Here is an 11,480-nt window from a genome sequence, read left to right as displayed (position 1 = left end):
GCGGTGGGCAAGTGAGGGGTGACCGTGACAGAGGGAAGGGACATCAGTGACAGGATAGGAGCTGAAGAGAGGGCACAAACAGCACCAGAATGCAAGCAACACACATTGAAACGCAGACATCCCACAGCACCCTAAGGGTGAGGCCCCCTGGGCCGTGGGTGGAGGGTTTCAGAAGAAGAGGTAACCTCTGCAGAGGGCTTCCCCAGGGCCATTTCCCCACGGGAAAAGTCTAAACTACTTAGTCCACAAACTCACTGAAGACGACTCACACTGTTTGATGTGATGCCCTTTCATAGACAATTTTCCCCAGAAAATCTCGACAATGATCCAAAGAATGACAGCGGGTCAGGCTTGTTGATGCATTTTATTGTGAGCTGGGGAGTCTGGTAAAAAACTAGAAAATGACCATGGTGTAATAAGGAACTTAAAGGAAGAGTCGGATTGGTAGCTTACATACATGGATACAGGAACAAATTGGCACAACATGTTAAACATTGTTCCCAACACTGTTTACAGAAGGCAATTCTAATTTGGCTTGCTAAGGGAATGAGATATGGCTGGGTTAACTCTTAACAGAAGAACTGCAGAGCGTCATGCTATGAGTCACACAGTGAGTTTCAAAGTGTAAGAGTTTCATATTAAAAACTGGGTAAAGGGAGAATGACTTGATTGTAGTTGTAAAACTAATACATTCCCATTTAAACTCTGCTCTACAGCCCAAGGCAAGTACAAACGTTAACAGAATACTGTTAAATCAAATCGCAATGCACGAGAACCAATTGCATCTCTACTTTAAATCTTATCAACTTTCCAAAATTTCATACTAAAATATATTATTGTATTAATACAAACTACAGTATTATACACTACACTGTGTAATAAATAAAGAAATATAAAAATAAGACACATAAATATAAAAGTTTTCTAAAACTAAAGGTACGTGTCAGTAAGAAGGGTATTAATACTGCCAGGCTTGAAGATGTACAGTACAAAAATGCTGCACAGATCTATAAACTAAAAGAAATAAAGTAATACTGATAGGTAAAAATCAGCTAATGTTGTTCATCAACTGGGTCCGTAATAACTAACATTTGGAAACGGTTGTGAGCCAAATACCAATGGCTTATCCATGTCTGACACGAAGTACATGGATTAAGTAGTTTAGAGAATTTCCCTTTTGTTTCTGTAGAGATTTCTGAAAGTCAATTAACGTAAAATGAATACTGAGAACCAAATTATGAAATGTCCCAGTGCTTCAGTTTCTCTGACAGAGTCAGTGGTTTTGAGTTTTATTTGGGAATTTTAAAACATCAAACAAATCAACAAATGCTAGTTATTGTAGGCCACACACTGGGTGAAGGCAGTTCGAGCCTTGGAACACTGAGAATGGCACTTACAGCACACAGGTCTTGCTTAAGGCCAAAGGAGACACAACGCTTCCTATAAATCCTTCATAGTCACTACCACGTGCGCAAACACAATCACGAACACTGATTCTGCCGACTCTGCCGTCCTTGCCACATGAACACTGTTCGTCCCTGCAGTCAGAACTCAACGACAACCTTTGAACTCCACTTAAAATCACATGAGTAAGAAACTTCAGTTCCTCTCTCGGCTGCTTCCTTAAGGCTAGCAATGCATGTTAAATGACAACATGGCGTCTAACGCAGAGGTCCTACCTCCTGACTGACTTGGTAACAGGCAGTCAGCACGGAACTGCTTTCTACTGCTCTGTGAAGGGAATTCTGTAGTGCAGAAGTTCTCACATTTTAAAAAAACATAATAAAATACTGAAGCGGATTTAGCATATGTTTACCAATAAAAAATTATAAAATTTCTCCCATTGTACAGCTTAAGAATGAACCAACGTAAGAGTGATAATACTGATAGCCATGCCAGATGCCCATCCAGCTTCCTGTAACCTGCTAAGAAACCTCTGTTTTCTGAGTCATTAAAGTTTTCTAATTTGCTTCATGTTACAAACTTGTTCCTAACTTTGAAAACTGCATGAAAAATTACTAGGTCTGAGGTTCAGGCACACCCGGATTTTTTTTTTTTTGTATTTTTTTTTTCTCAGTTCTGACATTACACAGTAGTGAGCAGAAACCACAGCACAGGGGCTGTGTTTCCATGAAAAGCGTGGGTAATATAGAGCAAATTTTATTACCAAGTAGAACTTCCTTCTAGAACTCCTAGGCCTCATTTGTCTTCTCTTCCGACAGTTGCTCGCCGCCCTCACCGGCCTTCTGCTCTAAGCTGCCTGCCTGCGGAGCAGCTCCGTCCTCTACCGCAGCATCAGTCCCGGCTGCTACCCCACGCGCGACTTCATTCACCTCCTCCTCTTCCTCCTCCTCTTCCTCCTCCTCTTCCTCCTCCTCTTCCTCCCCCTGTGGGTTTTCACATTCCTTTTCTTCCTGCAGTTCTTCCATCTCTTTATCCTCCTCCTCGTCTTCCTCCTTCTCACTGTCTTCATCCTCCTCCCTTGTCAAACTTTCTCTCTCATCCGAGTCAGCCTGTGAGGGAGATGCCCGCGCACCCACATGCTCATTCATCAGGACTTCTGGCCCAGCCTCTTCCTGCTCCTGCTCCGTGCTGTCTCTTTCCTCGGCCTCTCTCTTGCAGTAGGAGTAGCGGTGATTCATGTGCTGAGAGTAAGAGCCCGAGTGTGAGAAGCGCTTTCCACACTTGTCACATTGATAGGGCTTTTCTCCAGAGTGTAATCGCATGTGTTCAATCAGATGATGTTTGTGTTTAAACGCCTTTTTACAGATTCCACACTCATGAGGTCTTTTACCTGCAAAGTAAGAACACAGATATGAAACAAAACAGTGGCATAAGGAATAAAGAGCTTGTGGACATTAAGAAACATTTAGGTGAAAGTGGACGGTTACAGTTTCATGCTTAAGAAACTAGCAGGTCCCCAACTGTATTTATAATACTATGGTTTATCTTTTATATGTGAAAAATTCAAGGCTATACACACTGTACTTTGCGGATGAGTTCAGTGTGAAGTACATAAGGCTGAAATGCCAAACGTACGCGCATCAGGACCCCAAGGCAGACAGCTTAGGAGTGAGGCTCTCGTGAGCCATGGGCAGTAGGCACAGGAGGCAGGGAATCCCTGTTTCCAATTGTATTTTAATGTCTCATATATCTCTTTACTTATGACCAAATTCACAGAAATATAGTTTACGTACTAAAATCTTTGGAAATTATCATATCTAAGATTGCTTTGGCCCCAAGAAGGGCAATCTTGCTCCTGATGGGTGGGTGCAGGCAGAGGCAGCGACCGCTGAGGCACTGGGACTGGCTGTTATTAACTCCAGCATCACAGAAAGTCAGGCCTCCACAGTGCAGAAATGACTCTGATATCTCTTCCTACAAAGAGGATGTAATTTTAATTTTGGTATTTGCTAATATTATCTCTTTTTACAGAAGAAGGGGATTTTCTGATCCTCTCGGTGAAAACAGCCAGAGGGCTGTGCTCAAAGGCCTTGTTGAGGCCCAGGTTCCCTACCTGGTGCTGCCTTTAACTCCAAAAACTGCCAGTGTGCCACCCGCAACATACAGATGGAAAAAGAACGAGACCGTGTCTGTGTTTCTTCTAACTAGAGGGAGTGGGCCAATACAGCTGACAGGACATGAGAGACCACTGCAGCTAAAATGGCTGAGAAGGGCCAGGGCATAGAGGCTGGGGATTAGAGTTTGAGATTAAACCAGTCCATCATGCAGCGATGCTTCTTGTTGGAGAGAAACTGGTTGGCTGTGCAGTTCTTATCAGCTAGGAGTCTGGTGCTAAACTATCAGAATTATGTGAGCTTTCTGAAAGCAATGCAAGCTGGAGGTCAGCCATGGAGGGGGTTCTTGGGTCACAGGAATGCACATATACTTCTGATTGGATTTCTCAGTCTGCAGAGACACTTGTGCTGAAATTGACCAGTGTGGCTTTAGAGAGAGGGAACCAGGAAGGCCAGGTTGGCAGTTTTTGGTAAAAGTTCTTTAGTGAAGCATCTTGGGATTGGCTGACCTTTGACTGAAAGTTATCACGGGCCAGAGCAGAGAAGCAGCCTTGGGCAACAGGCAAGTGGGGGCGAATGGGAGGAGTGAAACATCAGGGAGGATGCTGGGTTTTGATTTTTACCTTTTATCTTTTTTAATCACTAACAATGAAAAGGTGCATTCTCGGCTCACAGGCATCACAGAGCTGAGTAGAGCCGTGTTTGTCTGGGAGACAATGTTTGTCAGGTGCGCGATAAGCCTAGGGCTGTGTATTTTGTGGAGAATTACAGAATCTCAGAGTTGAAGGGAATCTTATAATCAAGTTCAGCCTCTTATGCAGCAGTTTTATCTAAAACAGCAAAGGTCTTTCATTTTAAAACCTCAGGTGAGCTGGAGCTGAGCCCCGAGCCAGGACAGAGGATGCTCCTCACATCTGCTTCCTGTCACTCAGCCCACTGTCCCCACACTGTGAACACACAGAGTGAATGCTGTGATACTGTAGGAATGAAGGAGTGGCTTACACACTACTTCCTGTAAGATTCTGAGAAGGTCATATGTTGCTCCTGTGTTCTTTCTGTGCAGCAGATCACAGGCACTTTTAGAACCTTGTGCTTGGGTCCACTGACATACCTGTGTGCTCATATTTGTGTCTCAACAGTGAGCTGCTCTTCTGAAATATCTTGTCACACAGGTCACATGCATACATCCCGTTCTCTGTCTTCCGAGTCTTCTTTTTGGGTGGCGTAGAGTCAGAGTCGTTCTGGTCCTCCACGGTGGAGACTCCTTCTGAGCTAGTGTCTTGCCTTTCATCCTAAGGGGGCAAAAATGAAAAAAAGAGAGAGAGAGAGAGAGAGAAAGAAGATTAAGTTTCAAATTAAAAGACACACAGGAGACAAGGTCAGTGAGACAAGCTGGACCCCTGGGACCACTGGGGAAGGAGAGAACTGCCTTCTACAAGCTGCCCTCGGACTTTCATGTGGAAGTGGTGGACGTGAAGCCCCACATTGTCCATAAATAAATAAAGGACAATGCACGGGAGAGAAGCTTCAAGTTAGGGGGTTGTTTCTCAAACCCCGACCCAGGAATGAGACGCTGCAGTGACACTGCACGTAGGCTCCCAGGGGCAAACAGAGAGGGCATCAAAAGGTAGCCACATTCACTCGGTCCTGGAAGCTATGATTTCACAGTAGCTTTGCAGAAAGGTTAATCATGGAGCTTTCTAATTCATCGTTCATTTACAACTTCATCATTTGCCATACTTTTCTTAAAAATTCTGGGCTTCACTAAGTAAATATTAAGACACAGTGTTTAGAAAATGTCTTTAAAGTGTGCCTCCATTCGGGAGGTCTTCGCACAAGCTGCCTTGGTCTGACAAAGACAGGTTTGCTTTAGTCCACACTTTCTCTGGAATGAGCAGGAGCAGTGTGAGAGGGTCTGTGAATTTTAAGTAGGAGTAGCTGCCTGTCAAAAAGAACCCTTAGAATTCTTACAGAAGGAACAAAGCACAAGACAGCCCCTTAGATAGTTCATGGAAGCCATTTTAGGAGGAAGGCACTTTCCTCAAGGAATAATCTTACAGAGCCTGTTGCAGACTTAGGTAAGCTAAGAGCTTGGTATTTTTCCTAGAGCCTCCCAGAGTTCTGCCTCTAAACCCACTGATTTGCCTGCCACTGCAGCCTCCAGGGCAGAAGTGGCTCCACTTTACAGCTCTCTGACATAGACGGTCATTTGAGATAGTAAAAGCTCTGCTTTCTTTAAATTCAACACGGTTCAAAAAGGGCTGTGAGACGGCTAAGTAGAGAAGAGGATTTGAGGTCAGAATCCAAGCACACAAGTAAAAGCCAGGCATGTGTGACACTCACGTGTAACTGGGTGTATGTGAGTGTGTGCAGACAAGTAGATAGTGGAGACGCACTGCCTGCCTGTCTAGACAAAATAATAGACTCCAGGTTCAATGAGAGACCCTGTCTCAAAAAATAAGAGTAACTGAGAAAGACTGTCATTGTTAATCTCTGGCCTCTACATGCACACTCATGTAGATACACCTGTATATACAGTAGTATACATTTTACTCTCTCTCTCTCTCTCTCTCTCTCTCTCTCTCTCTCTCTCTCTCTCTCCACTGCTTTTTATACACCAGAAATCTAGTGTCATTGGTCATGTTTTTTTCAAGGGTTGCTAGTTATAGGTAGCCCATAGGTGGAAGTATTGAAGGGACACTGAGGGCAGCAAGGCACATCTGAGCAGGTTGCGGAAGTAACTGCATCTGTAATTGCAATAAAGATCAAACAGCTGCCTCTGGTATTTGATTCAATTATAAACACTGATGAAAAAGTGGTGACATTAAGGCTGGTGACATGGGAAAATTCTGGACAGAGTTTGAGAAACATACAGCTACACAGTAGAGTTCTACCCCAAACCAAACCAAAGCAAGCAAAGCAAACCCATCTAAAGGGAAGGAATGCACACAAGGCCCACAGCCACACCTCACCAGTGACTGTGACTGAACAGTCAATTCACAGCCCACGGATGCGTGAGCTAATAAGCTTCCAGCATCCTCTGCTTAACCAAAGCCTCTTAACAAAGGTGTTGGCATGCGACTCACTAGAGAGGCTTTCCTGGGGTTTTATGGTGGACAGGAACATGATTGTTTACTAATGATCATAAGCAAAGTAAAAACTTATCAATTTGAGAATTGAACTAGAAAACCAGAAACTTAATTAATGAGTATTACAACTTTTCTCTCATTCTTTTGAGGTCAAGTGTGTCTCCAGCTTAAGTTTTTACACTATTTTTCAGAGGAGAAATCACTTTCACACCTCAGACTAGTAAGCAAAGGAAGGCATATTCGGACACACAAAGAAAGCAAATTGGTTAAGTTCCTTTTAAATATGAAAGTTGGAGCAGTCTGGTTGACACTGCGGTGGATGGAGATGTCTTTACTATAATAGTTAGCTAGCCCTTTACTAACCTGGTTTCCATTTGGCTGGATTACCTTCACGGGTGGCTCCTGCATTGCAGGGCTGACTGTAGTTGAGTACGTATAAGCCACCTGGGGAATCAGAATAGTCTGCTTGTTGGTAGCGAGTGCACGCAAGCAGGGAACACTGTTCTGGTCAGCAATGGCCACGATTGTGGGTAACTGGGCAGTGACTGTAGGAATAGCAATATTTATGGGGTTGGCACTTGGTGGGATTACATTTACAACTGGTTCTGAGTCTGTAACACAGTTGTCCTTTTGTGGCTCCTTTTTTGCACAAGACAAGTTCAAGGGTTCTTCCTGGACAGAATAAACACTGTTCTGGTAAACACTACTGACAGTCGACCTTTCCAGTAACTCTCCCTGTTGCTTTGGTAGTGAGAGATCAAGAGGTTCTACTTGAGGCTCCTCCTGGGCACCGTCTGCCACGCAAGAGTAACCCTGCAGGTTCCTGGCCGAGGAGAGGTTCAGAGGGGATGGGGATGATGTGCAACTTCTGGAACCATTAATGGCTGATCCTCCTGGTAAAGCAGGGGAGCTAGTCATCTTGAGGGGGCTCTGTCCACTTGTGCTGTCTTCCTGGGGCTCACTTCCATCTGCAGGTTGAGGCTGCTCATCACCCTTTGCGGGGATGTTTACCGTGCCTGTTTCTGGGGAAGGAGGTTCAGGAGACTGCCCTGGAATCTGTCCAGCTTGCATCTTTTCAAACCACTTTTTAACAACATCCAGTGGTAGGTTCACAGAATCGGCAATCTTTGAGAGCTCTTCTGCGCTTGGCTGCGCGTTCAGAGCATAGTAGGCTTTTAATAGTGACAGGAGGTTCTTTAAAGGTGGCTGACTGGGAGACAAATCGCCATCTCTGGCTGACGAAGCAGAGGACTCTGGCTTCTCGGCTTCTGGGGCGGGGGCTGGAGGCTGGGCAGGGTGTTCTGGGTCATAGTGCTTTAGTTCTGGAAGTGCATCGAGGTCTCCTGGGCAATCGTCACACAGAAGGCAAGTGCTAGCATCTACAGCCCCATCACAGCTTTTGTCCTTCTCTGCCTTCACAGTGAGGTCTTCTGGGAACTTCTCACTTTTGCAGCTGTTTGTAGGGACTGGGTTTTCTTTCTTTAAATTCTGAGGAACAACCTGAAGTTGGCTAGGCTGCTCAAGACTATAGTTGATGATAATTTTGGTTGTTCCATCTTGATCAACTAAAGGAAGACTGATGGCAGAAATAACAGAATGACCACCCTGTTGGATGGATGAAGCATTGACTGCTTCTTGCTCTTTGGATGCAAGACTGGCTTGATTATTCTCCAAAACTTGACGAATTACGTTACCATCTACTGCCACTTTAAGTACATTCTGAATGTCACTTAAATTGATACTTATGGGAGATACCAAACCAACTGTTGGCAGAACAACAGCTTGCACCACACCCTGAGGAGAACTGGTTGCCTGCAATTGGCCACCACCGCTAAAAACCCCATTTTGTAAAGGGGTTGAACAGTTGATTCCTGAAGCAACCACTATGGGTTTGAACTCATAATCCACAGGTTCAGTTTTGATTTGGTTTACAGAAAGCGGTTCTTGAAGGGGCTTATTCTCTATCTTCTGCCGTATCTGTGGGCGCGTGGGACTGCCTGGTGATGCCGAAAGAGATGGTGAGGAACACTGTGACGTCTTGAGTCCTGATCTGGGCCTCCCATTCACAGGCATCAAGCTAATACACTTCTTACTGCTTATGTGTGAGCTGTAGGAACCCGAGTGAGAAAACCGTTTCTTGCAGTTTGGGCATTCATATGGCTTCTCTCCTAAACAACAAAACAGACCCATTACTGAGTCATCACATTCCCACCCTGCCCTACAGTAAAACATTGCAAGACTCTTCTATGTGCCCATAACATTATTTACAGCATTATTTCAAGTTCAAAACCTACAGAAATGTTGAAAACATGTAAATAGAACCTTCCTCTGAACAGTGTGCTAGCCAAGCGGGAACCCTTCTTAACATGTGCACGGCATTCCAGCCATGCTCTGTAACGTTCAATAATGCTCAAATATCAAAAGGAACCAGTCTACTCTGTTGAGTAACTTCCTTATCCCATTTCATCAATCTGTGTAATGTTAAAACTCCACTCAAGCATCTGTACAAGAAATTAATGTTAGAGGAAAGAAAAATAAATGTAATCTCCTTTCAGACTTAACAAGCATGCATGTCCTTGATTGATAAAAATTCCCACGTCCTTGTGGCTCCATTGGAAAAACCTTCCCATTATGGGGAGGAAACCTTAATAGAAGCATTTGTAACCACTGACTCCTCCCCACACCCAGAGAACAGGCTCTTGTGAGGAGTGCGGCCCACGACAGCAGCTTCATTTTTCATGCTAGTGGGTATGGTAAAACTTTGTGTTTATGTTCAGACACATTAACTTTGGTTAACTCCAACATTTGTGTGAATTGGCAGGAAAAACAGCGTGAAGTTAGAGAAGCCCCTGCTGGTGGAGGCCTCCCTTGAAATGCTACCTAGAGTCTCCAGGACACGGACACAAGGCATTCTTTCTCCTTGGCCATCAGATACACTTTAGGAGGAAATTTTGAGAAGTACTGAGATAAAGGCAATATTGTCACACAAGCCTAATTTTAAAACTGTGTTTTTAACTTAGTTACAGTCTCTTAGCTGTCCAGCCGTCTATCAGAGCATGGGTCACATGGACACTTGGACACCATGAGAGACTTGCAGCTCCTTAGGAAATGCGATGGTGCTGATCTCTCCAGTGTTACAGCAGAGTCGTAGCGAGCACTGAGAGGTCAGTTTTAAGTGCCACTGCAGCCACTGTTGTTGCCACTGCAGCCACTGTTGGTGCTGCCGCCGGTGCTCTGGGTCAAGGCCACAAGCCGAGGAAGCATGAACCCGCCTTCTCAGCAATGTGCTTATTTGAAGGACCAGATACTAGCATTTCAAGGGATCTAAGAAGCCAGAACTCTTTCAATAGGGTGTGTTTGCATAGTTGACCAGTTTCTGCTTAAACTGCTTAGTGCAAGGCAAGGCTCTTGCAGGAGTCCCGGGGAGCACAGCCAGGCTGTTTCCCACAGAATGGGTTCAGATTCTGGCTCCATTATACACCGCTTCCTTAATCTTTCCAAACCTCGGTGCTTTGGCATGTGAGCAGATAGACATACTCTTGCTGGGCTGCTATGAAGGTCATGAGATACACAACAGAACTTCCAGCATGCTTCCTACAAACTGCAGTGTTTCACTTAAAAAGCAGTTTTACCAAGGGATAGCCTGAGGGCTGGGCCAGCTGCTGGTTCTCAGGCTCAGGCCTTTTCTTGCTCTCCCTTCTGATACCACACACAAGGCTGTTTTTTTTTCTCTTTAACAAGCAGATCTTCTCATCCACTATATGCTGTCTTCAGCTTTCTGTATGCTAAGGAAATCAGGACCCTTCACAAGCTTCCTCGGGACAGGGTTCTTAACCTTCCCTCTTACTATCCTACCTCTGGATGCTCCTCAGTTTATCAAAATTCTGCCAACAGGCTGCTTGGAATAGGATTCAACGCTGAGAACGCTATCAGATGGCAGTGTACAGTGGCCATGAGATAAAGGGTGTGTGCCAATGCCGCTCTGCTTGACAAGGGTCTGCTCGAGATCATCTCCGTCCAACTGCTAATGACCTGATAACAGCCTGAATGAGTCACAGCAGTGTCTCCCCACTAAAGAGAAGGAAGACAGATGTGTGACACTAGAGTGGGGGAGGCCAGGGCTCAGAGCTGGGGTGCTGCTGACAGGGCTCAGCTGTGTCACAAACTAGCCAAGCAATCTTGGAGAAGTTAGTTAAGCATTATGAGCCTATCTGTCTTTATCAGAAAATTTGGGATGTAACAGAATCTATCTTATGGGGTTATTTGAGACCTAAGTTAGTGTCAGAACCCTATGTTTCATCATGGTACACAGAATAATTATTCTAAACCAAAGTTACTATGTTGGAACTCTGGCTTCTAGCATCAGATCTTTGTTTATGTTTACAGCGTGACCCAGTTTACCGTGGTTATGGTTTGCAGCCAGTTCAGCCTGGAGCTCTGTCAGGAAGTGGCACTACTAAAGTAGAGCTACAGACTGGGTTTTAAGGGCTGAGGAGAGGGGTGGTCACATCTTACGTGAGGGTTTGCAGGCTAGAATACTGAACCCACAGAATGAATATGCCAGTACTCTGTGGGGAGGTTTGTACCTGAGCACGAGTGCTTTTGTCTTAACTGAGTAGAGACATCAGAGTCTTATGGGCACAGCTCAGCTCCTAACATAGCAATCTGTCCATTAGTGCACACGGGTCTGTCCATTAGTGCACACGGGTCTGTCCATTGGTGCACACGGGTCTGCCCATTGGTGCACACGGATCCGCCCATTAGTGCACACAGGTCCATCCATTAGTGCACACGGGTCCGCCCATTAGTGCACACGGGTCTGTCCATTAGTGCACACGGGTCGGCCCATTAGTGCACACGGGTCTGTCCATTA

General features: G+C 45.1%; 1 protein-coding gene across 2 annotated transcripts in view; it reads right to left on the bottom strand.

Moving 5' to 3' along the window:
• Positions 1–347: 347 nt before the first annotated feature.
• Positions 348–11,480, bottom strand: part of Zeb1 (zinc finger E-box binding homeobox 1) — a 164,104-nt gene continuing 152,971 nt past the window's right edge. For both annotated transcript variants that reach the window (XM_005354807.3, XM_013348993.2), the window contains 3 exons: positions 6,971–8,775; positions 4,630–4,810; positions 348–2,794 (listed from right to left, as the gene is read on the bottom strand). In XM_005354807.3, coding sequence (XP_005354864.1) covers positions 2,193–2,794; positions 4,630–4,810; positions 6,971–8,775 — 2,588 coding nt within the window. In that variant the 3' untranslated portion in view covers positions 348–2,192. The remainder of the gene's footprint in view (positions 2,795–4,629; positions 4,811–6,970; positions 8,776–11,480) is intronic.

The sequence above is a fragment of the Microtus ochrogaster genome, chromosome 16 (genome assembly GCF_000317375.1).
Source record: "Microtus ochrogaster isolate Prairie Vole_2 chromosome 16, MicOch1.0, whole genome shotgun sequence".
Taxonomy (NCBI): domain Eukaryota; kingdom Metazoa; phylum Chordata; class Mammalia; order Rodentia; family Cricetidae; genus Microtus; species Microtus ochrogaster.
This window is presented reverse-complemented; position numbering and strand designations above follow the sequence as displayed.